This window comes from Leguminivora glycinivorella, chromosome Z (assembly GCF_023078275.1).
Source record: "Leguminivora glycinivorella isolate SPB_JAAS2020 chromosome Z, LegGlyc_1.1, whole genome shotgun sequence".
Classification (NCBI taxonomy): Eukaryota; Metazoa; Arthropoda; class Insecta; order Lepidoptera; family Tortricidae; genus Leguminivora; species Leguminivora glycinivorella.
In genome coordinates, this window is record NC_062998.1 from 25,341,148 (window position 1) to 25,362,023 (window position 20,876).

Sequence of the window (20,876 nt, forward strand, 5' to 3'; positions counted from 1 at the left end):
GCCAATCTTATGTCAATCACACTTTATTTAGCCTTAATTTTACTTCACCAGTTGTGTTCTCCAAGTAGATAACGTTTCCAGTGAATTTGCAGGTGGTTATCTTCCGTTCGGTGATTGTTTCAAACAAAATTATTACTTTTTACACTTATATGCCACTTAAAGTTGCGAGCAAGGTCTCACCCTGACAGTTGCTTTGACAGCATTCTACAAAACAATATAAAACACATATAAACACATTATAAAAAAACCTAACCTAGGGTGCCGCCAGCAGCGGGGCAGGGCCCAAGCTGCCGGTGGTTAGGGCTGCAGAGAGAGGAACCGTCGAACTATCCGCGCTGTGTCCAAGATCACCGCCTTCTGCATCTGGCCCTTGATCCAGCCACCTAGCGAGAGTCTCTTAAGATGTTGGTCGAGACTCTTCGCTATGAGACCGTTCGCTGAAACGACTATCGGAACAATGATCGTTGATTCAACATCCCACATGGCGGTTATCTCGTGAGCCAAGTCTAGGTACTTACTGGACTTGTCCTTCTCGGCTTTCACGAGATTCTCATCATGGGGGATGGTGATGTCAACGAGCACTGCCCGGCGTTGCAGTCGATCTATTATCACAATGTCAGGTTTATTGGCTACAATAGTCCTGTCAGTGATAATAGATCGATCCCAATAGAGCGTGGCACGACCATTTTCGAGAACTGGCGCAGGTAAGTACTTGTAGTACGGTACTTCGCGGTCCACAAGGCCGTATTGAAGTGCAAGTTGCTGGTGAATAATCCTGGCTACGAGATTATGTCTGAAGTACTCGCCGTTAGCAAGATGAGAACAACCGGAAATAATATGCCTGAGTGACTCTCCGGGACGGCGGCATGCCCGACAAATGTCGACCGTACCGTCCTTCAGGATATATTTCCGGTAGTTGTTCGTCATCATAACTTCGTCCGCAATTGCACAGGCAAAACCCTCGGTTTCTCCGAAGAGGTCCCCGAATCGTTGTTACATTTTATTGTTATACCGTTCTAACACCGCCAAATAACTTAAAAATTTATTTCCTAGTCGAATGTGTAAAAATATAACAAATTTTCGACAAAATTGGTTTTAAAAAGATATACAGGGTATATTTTGATAGCGGGTCAGTGAGGGCAACTACCAGATACCGTGCTGCTACGCGAAAACGGTCTAAGGAGACATTCCATCTATTTCAAGTGATGAAGTTGGCGTTTACAGATTTTGGAAACAACATAGGTACAGGGCGTGAGAAAAAAAGTCATTCAGTCAAAGTATTTACCGGGTTTTTACCCAATGCACCCGTATTTAGCCTTTTACACCCGAATGAGTGGGTAAAAACTTTTTAGAATGTAAAACGTATTTGAATTAAGGTTTTCGTTATTATTTTACTTTGATTTACTTCGTATAACATTCTTTGATTCAAATGAACTAAAAATACTATCTGAATTCTTCCTTAATTGAAATTTAGTCTCCAGGTGCTGGACAAAGTTAGATGATAGTGTAATAATGTGCTTACTCGAAGCTTTACTAATGCTTTTAGAAGACTTAGACTACAAGCCGGATAAGTAGAACAGAACAGAAACAGTAAAACAAACAGTTGATAGTGTTTACATTATTATTTATTAGGTAAGTACAAAATAAATGTAATTTATGAAATAAAGAAATTGTTTATGATATAGGTAATTGAAACATACCTAATCAAGAAATTAAGAATCACGAAAAAACCATACAGTATAAAAAATGGCGAATGGTTTAATAAAAACAATAAAATTGTACTTATTTGTACCGCTGATCCAAGATCGATTTCACTGGCAAGTGGCAAATATCCACAAAAGTCCAATAGATAATGTTATGTTAGCTTAAGTCACAGAAAAACTACTTCAAAGTCCTTAAACAAAACAAGTGGACGTGATGTGATACAATAAGTAAAACGGGAGCAAGTACATAGTTGTGTGCAGGTCAGATGACAAATAGCAACTGACCTCTCTTGCGGGATCCTAGAATTTTTTTTTTGCAAGTTAATAGAATCTGATTGGCTGCTAGGTACGCTAGAAGTAGACGATCCAATAACAATAGATGTCAATTTTAAATACCACGCGGTTCAACGCAGCTGTTTGATAAGATGTAGTCGATTTTTTTACAATATAAGTACAGTTTTAATACCAGGTGGTCTAATGAGCGGTATTTAGTTTGATATCCGACTCTTTATGATTGTTCTGTACATTTTTCAATAGATTAGTCTTCTATTACTACAATAATATCAGTATAAACTAAGTTTCTAATCATATAGAAGTCATCCTATATCATTTTTAGGGTTCCGTAGTCAACTAGGAACCCTTATAGTTTCGCCATGTCTGTCTGTCCGTCCGTCCGTCCGTCCGTCCGTCCGTCCGTCCGTCCGTCCGTCCGTCCGTCCGTCCGTCCGTCCGTCCGTCCGTCCGTCCGTCCGTCCGCGGATAATCTCAGTAACCATAAGCACTAGAAAGCTGAAATTTGGTACCAATACGTATATCAATCACGCCAACAAAGTGCAAAAATAAAAAATGGAAAAAAATGTTTTATTAGGGTACCCCTCCTACATGTAAAGTGGGGGCTGATATTTTTTTTTATTCCAACCCCAACGTGTGATATATTGTTGGATAGGTATTTTAAAATGGATAAGGGTTTACTAAGACCGTTTTTTGATAATATTAATATTTTCGGAAATAATCGCTCCTAAAGGAAAAAAAAGTGCGTCCCCCCCCTCTAACTTTTGAACCATATGTTTAAAAAATATGAAAAAAATCACAAAAGTAGAACTTTCTAAATACTTTCTAGGAAAATTGTTTTGAACTTGATAGGTTCAGTAGTTTTTGAGAAAAATACGAAAAACTACGGAACCCTACACTGATCGTGGGCCGACACGCTCTTGGCCGGTTTTTATAATAAAAATATCATTCGTGTCGCTTAGAATTATTCAAAAATAACCATTTAATAATAAAATATAACGTGATGAAAAGGTAAGTGAAGGAAGTTTTTACCCACCCAATCGGGTATTTATGGGTATTTACTGGGTACTTTGGGTAAATACCCGGTATTTACCCACCCCTACCCATCTCTTCCGCATGGTCCTATGGGCTAACAAATTTTATATTCTACACAGCTATTATAATACTTTGGTAAATTAAAGTAAACTTATGCGATAAAAATCACTTTTTTAATGCTTGGCGGGTTGACCATCCCCACGCGCTGAATAAGGCAAGACCGTCTAGTGCTCGTTGTCGCGTAATTTCATATAGAAATAAGTATCAAAATCATGTTCATTGTTATATTCTGTAATAACAGGGAGTAGTGTGATAGATATTAAAACAAATAACGTTGATATTTTCAACATATCAGCATTTTTCTATTTATAAGGCAAGACCGTCATATGTCCCGTAAATGAGGTTGATAACCTTCTTTTTTCAGGTCCAGACAAAAGCAAAGCCGAAAGTTATAATTAAAATTAACCTACAACACCCGTTTAAACTCCGCTTATTTCCCATAAAACCTAAAAAAGGTGCCTTAGTTACTCTTATATGCCGGTCTTTCAGACTAGGCACAATTTCGAAGTTACATATTTCAGAACATAAAACAATAAATTGAACGCGTTTTAAGACCATTAATTGTACCAGACAGGAAGAAAGACTATTAAATTACTACGTTACATCAAAGAGGATCGAGTATTATAGAGAGTTACTGTCGAAGTAAAATGTGTAATCACAGTGCATAGACTGTTACCTCTTGACACAGGCTTAAAGCTTTTGAACCTCAGTTTTGACAATAATGTTTTATAAGGTACAAAAATGTTTTATAAGGTTCCTTTATAAGAAGCTTTACGGCTTTTACCCCCTTCTTTATCCCACTCTGTTCGTTTTAGGTATGGTAGATTATACATCCTTAGAGGCACGCAGAAACATTTACTTAATAAAATATTTTTTTCAACTAATCCGAGGACAAGTAACAAACCCATCATTATTACTGCAAATAACACTGCGAGTCCCCCGTCTCACCGCGAAACAGCTACGGCCCCGTAGCCGTGGTCTGTTTGCCGTGCCTGCGGGCCGCACGCGCCTGCTCGCTGCGTCCCCTCTCCACCAGGCACTGACGTTACTAAACGCCATCCTGGACAGCGACAGAGACCAGGGTGGCTAGCCGAATGGCACAATCGCTCACGAAACGAAGCGCTAGTAGATATCTATCTCTATCGCGCTTGCGTATTGGCGCGACAGAGCCAGCGGCGTATCGCTTTCGTTTGGCGTCGGAGAAATGCCATTCGGCTACGGGGCCTGGACATTTTCTTAACAACGGAAGCCAAATTTCTAGCTGCATCAAATCGCTACGTTGAGACAATTGTTACCGCCAGTTCCATAACCTAACATAATGCGCGCAATAAATAGTAATACTTTATTCAAATTTGTTTATAATTAAGTTTATATATCTGTCACTTGACTTAACTTTAATTTTATTAAATTGACCAATTTATCGTTGCTTATAAATCATTTGAACTATTTATTTTATATCAATATTATGACTTCCTCTTTGTTTTGCCATGACTATAAATCATTATCGTATCGTTAGTGTTAATTGTATACAATAAATAAATTGAAAAAAAAAAAAAAATTGGCCCATATTCTTAGCTTGATATGTGTTAAAATGTCAAATATTAATATTAGCGCCATCTAGCTGAGCGTACCCCAAAGGTGTAATGCCATTTAGGCCACCGTACCTTTTTCTGTATGGTAGGTACTGAGGTACGTTTTTTTCTTAGACTTTATCTGTCTAATTGTCTATACGGAGTTATATATGTCTTTGGTTACATACATAATGCACAAATATTCCAACTGTTTCTATTTTTAACTCCCGACGCAAAAACGACGGGGATCTGTCTGTCTGTTTGTCTGTCTGTGGCATCGTAGCTCCCGAACGGATGAACCGATTTAGATTTAGTTTTTTTTGTCTGAATATTGAGTTAACCGGTCTACTATGTCGCGGTCGGGGATTTTTCAAAATTTTAATTTTGTGGTTAGGTTATATTTTAATTTTTTCCGTAACCATGTTGAACTCGATGGTCGAGTTCGAAACACGAATCAAGTTTATTGTTAACTAGTGTTCGTCCTAGCAGAGATGGGCAAATCGTAATCGATTCCGGATTACACGATTACTTGATTTTACTTTGTAATCCACTACTGGGTGTCAGATTATTTGTAATGTAATCAAGTGAAACGGTAAATTACCATTACATATATTATAAAGGAATCACTAATCATCTATACAATAATTACTATTACCAATAATTCGGAATCATAGTCGATTCAAAATAACTAAAATATTTGACTTGATTACTTTCAGATTACAAATATGTAGTACCTCAGTCAATTATTAAATATAGATGCGGTCAACGTGCCCGGAAAAAGATGTATCCACAACCATAACTATATGGTTTTCAAATGTCAAACATACCATAGGGGTGTTTTCTGATCTGAAAATGAATGACCGATTTGGAATCTGACATTGCTGACTGTCACTTTGACATGAAAAGTCGTCATGGGTGTCGTAAAAAAAAATAGGTTCTATGATTACTGCTAGGGGTGCTGATTCCAAAATTAATGACCAATTTGAAATCTGACATTGCTGACTGTCACTTTGACAATTATTAAAAAGTCGTCACGTGGATGTCACAACCATAAAAGGTTTTTTTGAGATGAATGGTGCTGATTCCAAAATTAATGACCAATGTGGAATCTGACATTGAAATCTGACATTGCTGACTGTCACTTTGACTGTCACTTTAACACGAAAGTCGTCATGGGTGTCGTCAAATAGGTTTCCGGGGGTGCTGATTTGAAAACTAATGACCAATTTGGAATCTGACACTGATGACTGTCACTTTGACACAAAAGTGATCATGGGTGTCGGCAAATAGGTTTTCATGGGTACTGATCTCAAAATTAATGATCAATTTGGAATATGACATTGCTGACTGTCACTTTGACATAAAAGTCGTTATGGGTGTCGTTTCCAGGGGTACTGTGCAATGTCAGGTTCCAAATCGGTCATTACTTTTTAAATCATTAGTCATTAATTTTGGAATCAGTACCCCCTAAAACCTATTTGACTACACCCATGATTTTTTTTGTGTCAAAGTGACAATTAGCACTGTGAGATTACAAAATAGTCGTTAATTTTGGAAATAGAACCCCCTAGAACCTATTTTACGACACCCATGACGACTTTTGTGTCAGAGTGACAGTTAGCAATGTCAGATTGAACATTGGTCATTAATTTTGGAATCAGCACCCCCTAAAACCTATTTGACGACACCCATGACGACTTTTGTGTCAAACTGACAGTCAGCAATGTCAAGATTCCAAATCGGACATTAATTTTCAAATCAGCACCCCCGAAAACCTATTTGACGACACCCATGACGACTTTTGTGTCAAAGTGACAATCAGCAATGTCAGATTCCACATTGGTCATTAATTTTGGAATCAGCACCCCCTAAAACCTATTTTACGACACCTATGACGACTCATGTGTCAAAGTGACTGTCCTGCTGACAGATTGCACATTTTTCATTAATTTTGGAATCAGCACCTCCGGAAACCTATTTGACGACACTCATGACGACTTTTGTGTCAAAGTGACAGTCAGCAATGTCAGATTCCACATTGGTCATTATTTTTGGAACCAGAACCCCCTAAAACCTATTTTACGACACCCATGACGACTTTTTTGTCAAAGTGACAGTCAGCAATGTTAGATTCCACATTGGTCATTAATTTTGGAATCAGCACCCTCTAAAACCTATTTTACGACACCATGACGACTTTTGTGTCAAAGTGACAGTCAGCAATGATTGTTCATTAATTTTGGAATCAGCACCCCCTAAAACCTATTGTACGACACCCATGACGACTTTTGTGTCAAAGTGACAGTCAGCAATGTCAGATTCCACATTGGTCATTAATTTTCATATTTCATATTTTATATTTATTTATTCCAATCAATCGGCACTGACAGATTAACCTTACGTGCTAATTGGCATTATATATTACTTAGTGTCTAACATGCATTAATGACTATTAATAAGTTACAAATGATACATCAATAATTAATTAACAATATCAAATTTAAATACAATTAAAATATACCAAATAAATATTAAAACAATGTCATAATGTACAATTAGAATTCAATAATAATTTAATAAATAATAGGCTATGTATAATATTATTTCTCTAATAAATTTCCTAAAGGATGGAGCTGGTGGTAACAATTTTCTCAATGTAACGACATGATGCGGCTAGGAACTTGGTCTCGGTTGTTACAAAGATGTCCAGGTGGTCGTCACTGAGCAAAATGTCGTTCAGTAATGTCAGCGCTTGGGAGGGGAGAATTGGTGTGCATGCGTGTACGAGCTGGAGGGACAGCGAAGAGACCGCGGCGTCGAGGGCGTAGCACTTTAGCAGTGAGTCGGGGAACACGGAGTGATACCTGTGATAATAGTTGAGGGTTCGTTATTGTCCCTCGTATTAATTTGAGGAAATATTTAATTAGGTATATACTCCTGCGGGTTTCAAGGGACGTGTAGTCTACCATGCCCAACACGAATAGTGTTGGATAAAGGAGAGGATAATACCCGTATTGTTTTTTATATAGAAACCTAATAAACGATTTCTGGACTCTCTCCACTAAAAGCGTATACTGCTTTTCGTGGGGATTCCAAATGATTGCATTGGTCTCTAGCTTGCTCCGGACGAATGCATTGTAGAGTACAGTCATAGCATGTCTGTTGGTAAATAACTTAGCTTAGCAATTTTGGAATCAGCACCCCCTAGAACCTATTTTACGACATCCATGACGACTTTTGTGTCAGAGTGACAGTCAGCAATGTCAGATTGAACATTGGTCATTAATTTTGGAATCAGCACCCCCTAAAACCTATTTTACTACACCCATGACGACTTTTGTATCAAAGTGACAGTCAGCAATGTCAGATTCCACATTGGTCATTAATTTTGGCATCAGCACCCCCTAAAACCTATTTTACGACACCCATGATGACTTTTGTGTCAAAGTGACAGTCAGCAATGTCAGATTCCACATTGGTCATTAATTTTGGAATCAGCGCCCCCTAAAACTTATTTTACGACACCCATGACGACTTTTGTGTCAAAGTGACAGTCAGCAATGTCAGATTCCAAATCGGTCATTAATTTTTAAATCAGCACCCCCGAAAACCTATACTCGTAGTATATGCACTTGAAATGTGAAAGTGAAAATGCTAGAATAAAAGTAAAGTAATAAGCCTGGAATCGAAGTAAAGTGTAATTCAGATTACTTAAGTACTTGATTACCGAGGAATCCATATTACAGGAATCTATATTATACCGATTCCAAAGGAATGGATTACAGACGCAATCATAATACAGCATTACAGTAATTTTGATTATCCTAGTAATCGATTAATAAGGAATCATGATTACTGGAATGTAATCGTGTAATTAATTCCAAAAGGAATTGATTATGCCCAACTCTGCGTCCTAGGGATACGTATTGAAGACCAATGGATTAAAGATGAAAAACTGGTATACCTTTGGAGGTCTAAGAAGTGATTCAAGATATAAATACAAAAGTTACATTCAGTAGAGGGTCTTTCTGGGTAGACGATCTTCCCGACACTGACCTTATATTTTAATACAATCGATCCATTTATGCCTCGATGTATTGCAAATAACATTAAATAATTATGACAAATCGCGTAACATTATAACCACAAATAATGAACCACTTCTCGCACTAGTGCGTGAAACACCATCTGTACTGAAAAATAAATATCAGCGTCTAAACTCTAACAGTTACAACGAGAAAAAAAATTAAATGTATCGTGTTTTGTAAAGGACAATTATATTTTGTAAGGGGCTTGTACGGTTTTAAATAACAAATCCTTTATATTTTGGTCGGAATATTGATATGCTCGTATCTAGCACGTGCTGCATGCCTTTTAAAACTTTTCCAGCGCAGTTTAGTACAGAAAATTTTAAATTACTAACAATCGCATCCACTTTTTCCCAAGGTTTCTTTTCGTCACTTTGTTGTCTATGTACAGTCGCCATCAGATATATAAGAGCGCCCGAGGTACTCAAAAATATCTGAACACGCCTCTAACGCCTAGGCAATAGAGGCGTGTTCAGATATTTTTGAGTACCTCGGGCGCTCTTATACAACGTGTTTCCGGTATCACTCAAAACCTCAGACACCCCAACTGATTCTTATTTTTTTAAACTCATAGTACCTTCGCTGCTTAATGGCAAGACGCTGTCAGGTCAAAATATAGTTTCACAGTCGTGGTTTTTTATTAGGCGACACTCGCTTCTGGAGACACTCCTTCATGTAGATATCGGCGTCAATAGGTGAAGTAGTAAAAATGCACTCGATTTCAGTCCACATTCACAAATGACCAGCCAAACCATATTTATTTTTTTCAAATTTAAAATAAAACCTCTGTTCTTTCGCGAACTGTGTAATATTGAGGACCTGGCAAAGACTTGTAGTCCAGTTTCACGTAAGTTTCGTCATTCATTATTATAACACAGGTGTGATTTTTAGACAAAATTGAGTAGTACAACTTCCGGACACGTTTCTTGACAGATGCATTGCGCTTTTCGCTCCCTTTCAGTTACTTCTGTTTTTTGGATGTTTAAATTATTTCTCTTTGTAGCACGATGGACCATTCCGATACTCGTTTTACATTTTTTTTCGATGTCTCGAACAAATTTGATGCAAACGCCTTTACTATCTTTTGGTCCAGTTTTGGGTTGGATGGACCTGGTTTTTACCCTGGTCGTTGTCGGTCATTGAAAGTACAGTCTTCACCGTACTTACGAATTGCAGTTTAAACTGCCCACACACTAACCCCTTCCGTTTGTGCTAGTTATCGGTACGTGATACCTTTTACAGATCACCATTTGTCCACAATCGATTTTCGTTGTTGCGCAGTAAGGCCTTGCATTGTTTTTTGCAAACAAAATGTGAACACCAAATTTAAGGAAATCAATTCTGTGAACAATGTCATACAATTATGTCTAATCAACTTTCGTGTTAAAGCTCTGGATAGTTTATGATACCAGGATTAAGTTGTATTTATACTTAACGATACAGTCTTTAATACGGTGTATTGATAAAAGGTTAAACATTTCAACTAAAACTAGGAAAAAAAAATACAGTCAAAGTTTATCGACTAGGGTACCACATTGTCGCTCATAAGCTTGAAGTAAACTCATTAAACTTATTTGCTTTGAAAATGAAGAATAAAATGTAAAAAATACATCATGTAATAATTGCAGATATAAAATGCGTCACAAATATAAAATTATCATAAAATAAAAAAATTGTGCGTAGAGTCCCTCCGCGCGGAAGAAGTGAAACATCTTAATGTGGTCATGTGTTGTTTTTAGGGTTCCGTACCTCAAAGAGGAAAAACGGAACCCTTATAGGATCACTCGCGTGTCTGTATTTAAGAAAATAAGCAAAAAATGACCATTCCCCCCCCCTTATCTCCGAAACTACTTAGCGTAAAATTTTCAAAAAAATACACGAGATAGCCCTCTCCATGTAGATTACAGGAAAACCTATTAGAAATCTACAGTCAAGCGTAAGTCGGACTTAAGAGAAAAAACTCAGATTACGAATTTCACTCACTGCCGCTGCAAGTAGTTACTAAACGTCTTAAAATTGTGTAATCGAGTTGGACAGGTATAAAGAAATTCATTTCTGTCTTTTTCTTTTTAGAACTTGTTCAATTTTTTTTTCATTTGTACAAAATGACTTAAGTTCCTACTAAAAAGGAGGCGCTTAAGACCGTTTATAAATTGACTAAGCAAAATTTTATTCAAATCGGTCCAAAAAAAGGTGTCTGTTGACGAAAACATAGAATTTGTGCCACCGAAAGCCCAAATCTGAAGTCCATTTTGCTCTATCTCTTATCGTTTCCGAGATATATACGTAAAGTCTTGAAAGTTCGAAACGTTAACTTTGCCATCATAGTCGTTCAGGCGCTCATGAGTTCTTTGTATGGAAAAGTCGAAAACCGACTCGCACTTGACCAATGTTCATAGAACGTTGTGGTTTTTTTTTTTATTAGCAAAAATGACTTAAGCGCCTTCAGAAGTGTAGGTGCTTAAGACCGTTTGTAAGTTAAAGTTAGCTGTGATGGCTCAACGAAGAAAGAAGATTTCAGTATCCTACTTATCAGGGCGAGCGGTAGCGAAGCCCTCCTATATAATAGTCGACAAAGTTCCGAACCTTGTGGTACATTTTTTGAAAAAACTATCACGCCTATGAAGTTGTGCTTAAACATAGTAATTTATATTCATATCTAGATTTCATATCTGTAAAAAAATATTATTTTATTGTCATTTAAAAAAAAATCAAATCTTAGTTTTGTGTTCAATATTGTACTACTAACGCCATCTGTTAGGACTCTAAGGAGTAAGAAAACATCGTTTACTATTTTTATAACTAACGCCATCTGTTAGAAAACTAAAGAGGTAACGTTGTATTTTTGACGTCTGTCAACTATGACGATCAATCGAAACTTGGCACTGGAAATGGCGCGTAATTCAATTTTTCTATGGGAATCAAAACTTAGCCCCTACATTTTTAATATTATGTTATGGCTCGTCAAAGTTTAGGAAGCCAGCCAGAAGCCAAGGGAAGAAAGGGAGGGAGAGAGAGGTTATCAACACGGTGTTTTCAGTCAAAAGAAAAAGTAAATTTTATTTATTTATTTATTGTTGAGAAACCCAATGTACTTAGGATATGTTTAGGAAACTCAACGATAGAGTTGTTCGCTGTCGTTCGCTAGATGTCACTGTTACCCCCGCAAACTGGGCAATGACTTGTTTTCGTAAAATGTATAAGTATTTTTTGATGTCCACATTTTTCGTTAGATGTCGCTGTACCACCTGCAAACTAGCGAACGGCATTCTATGGTTCAATAACATATATTTAAATTGTATTAATTTCATCTTTTTTAGGGTTCTGTAGTCAACTAGGAACCCTTATAGTTTCGCCATGTCTGTCTGTCTGTCCGTCCGTCCGTCCGTCCGTCCGTCCGTAGAATGCTGAAATTTGGTACCAATATGTATATCAATCACGCCAACAAAGTGCAAAAATAAAAAATGAAAAAAATGTTTTATTAGGGTACCCCCCCTACATGTAAAGTGGGGGCTGATATTTTTTTTTCATTCCAACCCCAACATGTGATATATTGTTGGATAGGTATTTAAAAATGAATAAGGGTTTACTAAGATCGTTTTTTGATAATATTAATATTTTCGGAAATAATCGCTCCTAAAGGTAAAAAAAGTGCGTCCCCCCCCCCCCTCTAACTTTTGAACCATATGTTTAAAAAATATGAAAAAAATCACAAAAGTAGAACTTTATAAAGACTTTCTAGGAAAATTGTTTTGAACTTGATAGGTTCAGTAGTTTTTGAGAAATATACGAAAAACTACGGAACCCTACACTGAGCGTGGCCCGACACGCTCTTGGCCGGTTTTTTAAAATTCGAGTTGGCAACACTGAGCGTTAAAAGTCGCATTAGAATTAGAAGTTTCACTTCAATAATAACATTGACTAAGGTAGGTATATGATATGTTCACGTCACGCTTATCAACCACACTAACACGCTGTACTAGTTTGTTAAGCACATGTTCTAAACCCTAAACTAAATTTAATTAAAATAATTTTGATTCGATACTTACCTGTAAACCACACTTCTTTCTACGTACCTAATACCTAAGTGGCGCGTTAGTGCGGTAAACACAAATCTTTGAAGTAAGTTAGTGACAAATCAAAACTGTAACAAAAATTGTAGTTACTTATATTTAACAAACCTCTGAGGAACAGTATAGATGATCACTTGATCAGTTAATAATACTCGTAGAAAGTCAGCAATCTCTCAATCAGTAGTAACTATTATTTTGTTGATCTGTGATCAGACGTAAGAATTTAAATGACTTGGCGTTAGCACCCACGTACCCCTAGATGCGAGGTTGAGTAGTGTAAATCATTTTCATAATGATGTTAAATGCAAATTATTACTTTTGTAAGGAATTTTATTATACTAAGTCTTAATAATAAGTTTGATCTCATAAGGCGACAATGTGGGACCCTAAGGAATGTTCAACTAGCAAAGTTGATCTAAATTAGAAAAGCTGACGAAATGACTGTTATTTTGTATAAAATAAGTTATTTTATTGATTCATAATATTATTTGTATGAGATATATGCACATATAGTGCGGACATTATGTTAAATAATGGAAGTAGAAGTGTTATTTCTCTAAACATATGAATAGCGACAATGTGGTACCCTAGATTACTTAACATACAAAAATCATGTTCAAAGTACTAAACTTTGAAGTCACTTTTTTGATAGAAAACTACATTTCTGTTGTGTTTAATTACACTTGATCGTTAGTTTTGTTCTTAAATTAACGTAGGTAAACTATGAGAATTCAAAATTATAATGTTGATTTTATATTTTTTATGTGAGTATTGTTTTTTTTGTTGTAAAAAAAAATGCCCTGAGAGATGGTTGTTATATTATTTTTATTATAAACTTTACCCACATCATATTAAGAAATCATCAAAAGCCAGCTGAAAATCTGTCGATTTTATGTTATACAGTGAAACCTGGTTAAGTGGGACCTGGATAAGTTTAGTGAGAAGCCTCTTTAGATGGGACAAAAGGCGCGGTCCCGACACTTTTGCACTGCTTTACCTCTATTAGTGAGACAAAACAGACCTCTATAACTGAGATAAGCTTTTTCGATTGCATAGTCACATTTACCTCTATTAGTTAGACAGAGTGTATTATACCTCTGTTACTGAGACTACATTTGAAAAATTACATTCACTTAATTGTTTGTTAAGAATGTTATAGAAATTTACCTCTGTATTTGAGACGACATAATCATAATAGTTAATGACATATTATAATGTAAGTTATCGATGAACTAAATATCTGACGGAAGTCACTAGTGTCACTTCGTTCGTGCCAGAAAAATGTTAGGTATAGTGACGTCATCATTATACCTAACATTTTTCTGGCACTACACTACACAATAAAGTTTACAAAACTTTAATAAATGATTTAGCGTAGCAGAATTAACCATAAAGTTTTAACATTTTTAATCATTTGTTTAAGGTAATAACATCAAGTAGGAGCCTCGTTCTGTGCGCTGATAGTCGCGGTGAAATGGAGTCGTGGGCTGGAGCCCTGCGGGGTGCTTTGCACCGCGGCGGGGACGTCGACGATCTCATGGCCAGGCTATCATGTGGAGATCATCAATGGTAAGCTTCGTAATCACTGTTTTATGACATCACTTCAAAGTTTCAATCGTCATTTAAAAAACGAGCAACGTACAGGATCGGTTAAAAATTACTTGATCACTTGACAAAAATGTATTTGTAAAATAACTAAGTAACACGGTTATAAATATTTTTTTCTACTTTCAATCGAGCACGAAGGAAACACTGCCGTACCATCATTTACAGGAACCATTTCGCCGGATTTTCAGGCCCCTATTTGAGAACCTCTGGATAAGACCAGAACTCAGAAATGTTCATCATCCAGTAAGCTATAATCACATACTTAAAATCTAAAATTTCAAGTCTCTAGATCATTTAGTTCCGAAGTTAAGCGAATGCAAAGTTACGTATTTATGACACTCACTCACTCATGATCGTATCATATTTTTTTTTGCATGTTTAAACTAGTTTATTAATGAATCGCTTTACAAATATATTTATAATATTAGTAGTATATTTATACATGATTGCGCTCTAAAAAATTTGAATGATTTACTGAAATAAACGTTTGTGCCAAAATATTTCCATTAGTTTCAAAAGGCAAGCTTCTCGCACATTTCCTTTTCTACATTTTCCAGTAGTAAATACTGGAAAATGTCAAATGACAATCATAAATAATAAACCCTCCTTAACTGCCAATATGGTACATAGTTAGTGCGTTTTCACATTATCCGGTCCGATATCGGATGTCGGACCGATATCCCATACATTACAGGCGCCATCTTGGATTTTTTTCTATTGAAATCCTTCCGACATCCGATATCGGGTCGGATAATGTGAAAACGGCCTTAGGGTTTAATGGCCACATAAAGTGACAACTCTAAAACCTAGGATAATCGAAGATCTGGAGTACCTGGTGACCCTGATTAGAAAACACAAGAGCCCAACCAAACTATTAGAGATCGACATACCGCCTTTACAAAAAAATATTCAACTTGGTGGGCCACTTCATTTCATGCCCACGTTTCTACAAAAAGAAGTGAAATCCCACTTAAAATATTCTGTAAAAATTAGCTAAGTCTAGATGGAGCTAATTGTTTGTCTCTAAAAAGTAATGAAATTAAGACAAAGTCGTGCCAAGTCTAAGGTTCCTTACTGCGATTTCTTTATTATTACAGTTAATGTTGTGTGACTTGGCCGTTGAAGGGTACGCAAGGGTACAAAACCAGGTGCTCCATGACACCATTGCACCAATCTGTCGCCGAATCGCTACCCTCGGCCTCATACATTTGTATTTTTTCCACGTTATATTCAATAACGACATGTTATTAACGGGCCGTATACCTGTTTGCCACCGACGTGGTATAAAAAAAATTGAATAATAAATAAATTATGATAGTTTCTAAAGCCCATCAGATATTAATAACATCGTCTTTAAGCAAACTAGTATCCCATAATTACTTCACGGCATCACAGCTCATTGCTGCTGTGATATTTAGCATCAAATTTGAACAATCTTAGGACCAAAAACTGGTTTTTAACACGATTTTATTAGGTAGACCTGTATGGTAATTTTATTAGGTCGAGGAATCTATAAGGTAACTAATTTAACCATCTTCCAAGAATCGTAACGTAATGAAAATTGGCTATTCCGCTATAATTTTTTCTCCTACAAAAAAGACCGTTCATGTAAATTTGTCATACGGTGGTTCTATAATTTCATTTTGTGACGAAGTTAAGTAAGGTCAGTGCGGGCAAGACCGGCATACTATATTTGATATAAAGTATGTGTGGATAAAACTAGACTATTAAAGTAGTCTGGAGTGATCCGCATGGTGCTATGGGCTAGCAAATTTTATATTCTACACAGCTTTTATAATACTTTAGTGAATTAAAGTAAACTTATGTGATAAAAATCACTTTTTTTAAGGCTCGGCGGGTTGACCTTCTCCACGCGCTGAGTACCTACGGAAAGACCATCTAGTGCTCGTTGTCGCGTAATTTCATATGGAAATAAGTATCAAAATCATGTTCATTGTTATATTCTGTAATAACAAGGAGTAATGTGATAGATATTAAAATAAATAAGGTTGATATTTTCAACATATCAGCATTTTTCTATTTATACGGCAAAACCGTCACATGCCCCTCAAATGAAGTTGATAACCTTTTTTCAGGTCCAGACAAAAGCAAAGCCGAAACGTATAACAGGGTGTCCACTTTCTGGAAAGTCATGGAAAGTCAGGGAAATGATTTGGTCAGGGAAAAATTTGGCACCAAGAAAAAAAAACAAAAAGTATTGAAAAATGTATATGATTTCTTGGGTTGGCCACATCTATGACAGCAAAGATGGATCTCGGTAGTTATTTTAAGGCAACTTAGAATTGTCTCTTCAAACTTTTTATGCATCAGTGTATATGTGATGCTATTCAGGCCAATTTTCACCCACTAAACTGTTAAACATCGGATTTACACTAATTTTACCTTTTTGACACCGAGGTCTAGACTGACTTGTGGGGAAACAGTTAAAGAGTCAAAGTCTTCCTGGTAATAAGAAGGGAAATATATCTGCCAATAGGAGTCAGGAGAAGACGGATAGGAATTGAAGATAACTATTGATTATACAAGGGGGAGATCTTCGTATATCGAATAATTCCATAGACATAATTCCATTGACAGCGTAAATGCGTAATATTTTCTGATTCTAAAAGCTGTCTTAATTTTTTTTAAATCAGCTTTCAAAATGGCTACCAGTTAGCCTTTGGTATATGATATTCGAGACTTATGAGCTCACTGTGAATTTTGTGTGGATGCATTTATTTTTTCTAGTCATTGTGGGCATTTATTTTTTTTACTTTCAAATGTACAATCAAGTGCAAAAATACGTATCGATTTTATCCGCTCAAAAATATGTACCGAGACCTTATTCCGCCGACATAAAGTGCTATGGGACATATTTTTGATAAGTTGTACGCACCCATATTTTTACACTTGACTGTATGATTATCTAAGTTGTTCTTCTATGAGAACCACAATCCCTGTTACGACTATGTTTTACTCGTTTATAGGTACTCTGCAACACATGCCCGGCCAACATTTTGCAACGTGTGCCGCGAGCCGTTTGGCGCGCTGGGCACAGCGCACGCGTTAGCCTGCGAGCTGTGCAAATTCAGGGCCCATAAGCGATGCGCCGCACGCGCTCCTCCTTCGTGCAAGTGGAGTACGCTCGCTTCCCTCGGTCCGCACCTAGTCGAAGACGCTGAAGGAGTAAGGTTTTTGCATTTATATCTTTTGTAGACTTGACTAAGTGAAAATGTGAAATGAAAGCCAAGTTCAATAATATGATACATATATGCCTTGGTTGTTGACTTCAACGACAAAAGAAGTGAGATCTAATTGGGTGCCAAGTTCAGTCCTGAAATTTATTTAAAACAACATAAAATACTTATATTTTTTTCTTATAATTTAGAATAATAATTCTAATGAACACAAGTTAAATTATAATCTATTGAAAATATTTCAACTTGTGCTGTCTTAAAGTAGTCACACTACTATGTATATAAATTAAAACCGAAATAAATTACACATATGAAAGAAAAAGTGACCAAGTCCTCTGGTGCCTGAGGCTGGAATCGAACCAGCGTACTTTCCAATCGCGGGAAATGCCTCTTTATCCGCTCGGCCACCCAGGTCACAGCTGTCGAGGTCGAAATTATCTCTCATATGAGTAATCTATACAAGGACTCATACTCAAGGATTCCAGCCATATGTGTAATTTATTTCGGTTTTAATTTAGAATAATAATATTGTAGCCTAAGGTCTGTCTTGGCTAGTTCTCATATGCGAATTAGGTATTATGTTCAATGGCTAGTTTCTACCAGCAATCTAAATTTTCGGAATAATAAAATAAGAAGTGACAAGTTTATAATTCGTATATGAAAACTAGCCAAGTCAGACCTTAGGCTACAATATTAGCTAAATATAAGCTTCATCTTCTGTTTAATTGAGTAAACTGGGTCTGTAATTGATTTTGTTTTTGTTAAACTGATGGAATATATTCGTTTGTTTTATATTAAATTGTATTATTTATTTGTTAAAAATTGACAAGAATTAGCTTCATTATTTTCACTTTTATTTATCTAAATTCTCTTATTATTATAATAATTTATTAATATATTCCTTATACAGAAGTACCCATTGATTAATATCGCACATTAGAGTCTTGCATATTAGGATAATTGGATTAATTTGAATCAAATTAAAATCTACGTAACCAAGTGAAGAGTTGTCGCTTAACAGGAAAAATACCAACCGACCAAACAGGAGCGCAGAGCAGTTTCTCGATCGGAAGGTAACAGTTACATCAATTCGTATACAATGAACCTTGTCTCTCATAGACTTAGACTTAAATAAGAAGAGATACAACATTAGGTACCTCATCTTCATTAATGATTACAGACGTCAACCCTGGCCTACTAAAGGCATACCCACTGCATACAACATTTAGTTTCTAAAAGGGAATCTGATAATGTCCTTTCCACAAAGGGAGCGCCGGGGCGGCAGGCGACCCCTCGTTTCTATTGTTAGCGTTTGTATCTCCCCAGTAGGTACACTAGGTACACAATATTCCACGATAGAACTGTAACATAAATAACGCATTCGTTATGCATATTAATTGTAATTTTATTTCTTAGCATTTCTATTTAGGTCTCTCCCCACTTCACCGTACTATACAGTCGAACCTTAAAACAACTTATTTTATGATAAATAAATAAATTGTGTTTATTTGTTGAAAACGTCAGCTCGCATAAATATGAAGTAGCAAATGGGATCGAAAATTTAAGGGCTTCTTTTACTAAATGTGGATATTCAGCCATTCTTTTAGCCCAGAACGCATCAATTGAAATGTTGCTTCTTTCACCGAGGCGTTGAGATCGGCCAGCTCAACGGACTTAATATTAAAAAAAAAATTCAAAATCCAACTTTCCATCACCAGTCAATGTTTCAGTTGAGAAATAACTTTGGAGTTGGTTTTTTAAACTTTGCAAGCCCTCCACCGTATCTGATGATATTTCTTGAATGATTTTAGCCATGCAAGGAAATAATCAAACTGCATACGCAAACTGCATGCTGTGTAAAAATGTTGTCCAAAACTCAATTTTTGCTAGAAATCCGTTCTTTATCTTTTTCTGTAATTATGTTTTCGTCCCTTTCTTTGCAGACTTGCGATCATAAACTATACAGGATGGCTCATTCAAATCGGTCAGTTTGGGAAAGTCTTAAACTATACGACAAACGAAGGTCTGTTCTTAGGAACCATTTCATCACAGACATGTCATCGATTTTAATAAAAAGAAAAACTGCATTCATACATTTGAAAAAAAAACTGTGCCCAGCTGGTTGAATCTAACCCGGTTGTTTTGAAAAAATAAACTTTCCTACACTTTTTCTATTCAAATATCGATGTTGGTCTTAAGCAGTAAATGTCTCTATGAAACATGATGTCTAAAATGAATAAAATTCATTGTTTTCACATAATTTAATTCATTTTAGCAGGGGAGATCCGCCATGAAACGGCCATTTAATTTTAAAGCAAGATTACCATACTGTAACAGGAACTTGTTATCTATCCTGAAATATACATTTCGGATATACTATAGTATAATTATTAATACACCATATTTAATGAAACTTCATTTTTAGTGAGAAAAATCTATATTTGATTTATCTCATTTGTCCGTTTCATAACGCAAGTAGCATTGAATCGGACAGTGGGTGTCTTGAAACGGACAAGGAACCAATGGCTTACTTTGAGGACAATTGAGGCACATAAATACTCAATATTTCACAAAGTTACTGCTCTTACATAAGGATAATTATTTAATAAGGCAATTACTTTGGTAGAACCCAAACTGAGGTCATATAATTAATAACTACAAAAACTCCACAGCGGACTCTACTGCAGCTTTTTCTGGACGAATCCTCTTCTTTGGCGGCATCTGATAGTGATGATGAAAATAAATAAAACCATGAAATAAAACTATGGAAACGGATTAAATCGCGTATAATGAATTTAAAATTCATCCCGAATTCCCGACGTTTCGAACTCTTTACAGCGTTCGTGGTCAACGGGTGACTGAGGAAAAATCTGCAAAAGCTACCCACATACAAGAAATATTAACGAACCATGACCACAAATAATATAGATTTCTAAGGCAGGTTCACACACTATTAATAAAGCTAGTTATACAATATTCAAAAATTAACCATTACTATGTTAAAAAATAATTAACCAATTACTCTACACAAAAAAAAATTGACAAAGAACAAACTGCAAATGTCCAACACCATACAACACAAATGCCTCACAGCCTTCGTCGTGCTTGTTCCATTATCAGGTGTACTACTGGATCCCAAGCCGGTGGTAAAGTAAAGCCATCTTCTCTATTAAAGTTTGGATATTTCTTGATCTCAATGGCCTCTCGCAACATTCTGGGTATATATCGCTTCTCCTTAGCAAGAACCAGA

General features: G+C 36.3%; 1 protein-coding gene across 1 annotated transcript in view; it reads left to right on the plus strand.

Moving 5' to 3' along the window:
- The window catches only part of LOC125240812 (diacylglycerol kinase eta), a 112,594-nt gene that overhangs the window by 34,947 nt on the left and 56,771 nt on the right, over positions 1-20,876 (plus strand). Inside the window, exons 3-4 of the mRNA XM_048148936.1 lie at positions 14,245-14,390; positions 17,417-17,615. Of these exons, the coding sequence (XP_048004893.1) occupies positions 14,245-14,390; positions 17,417-17,615 (345 nt within the window). The remainder of the gene's footprint in view (positions 1-14,244; positions 14,391-17,416; positions 17,616-20,876) is intronic.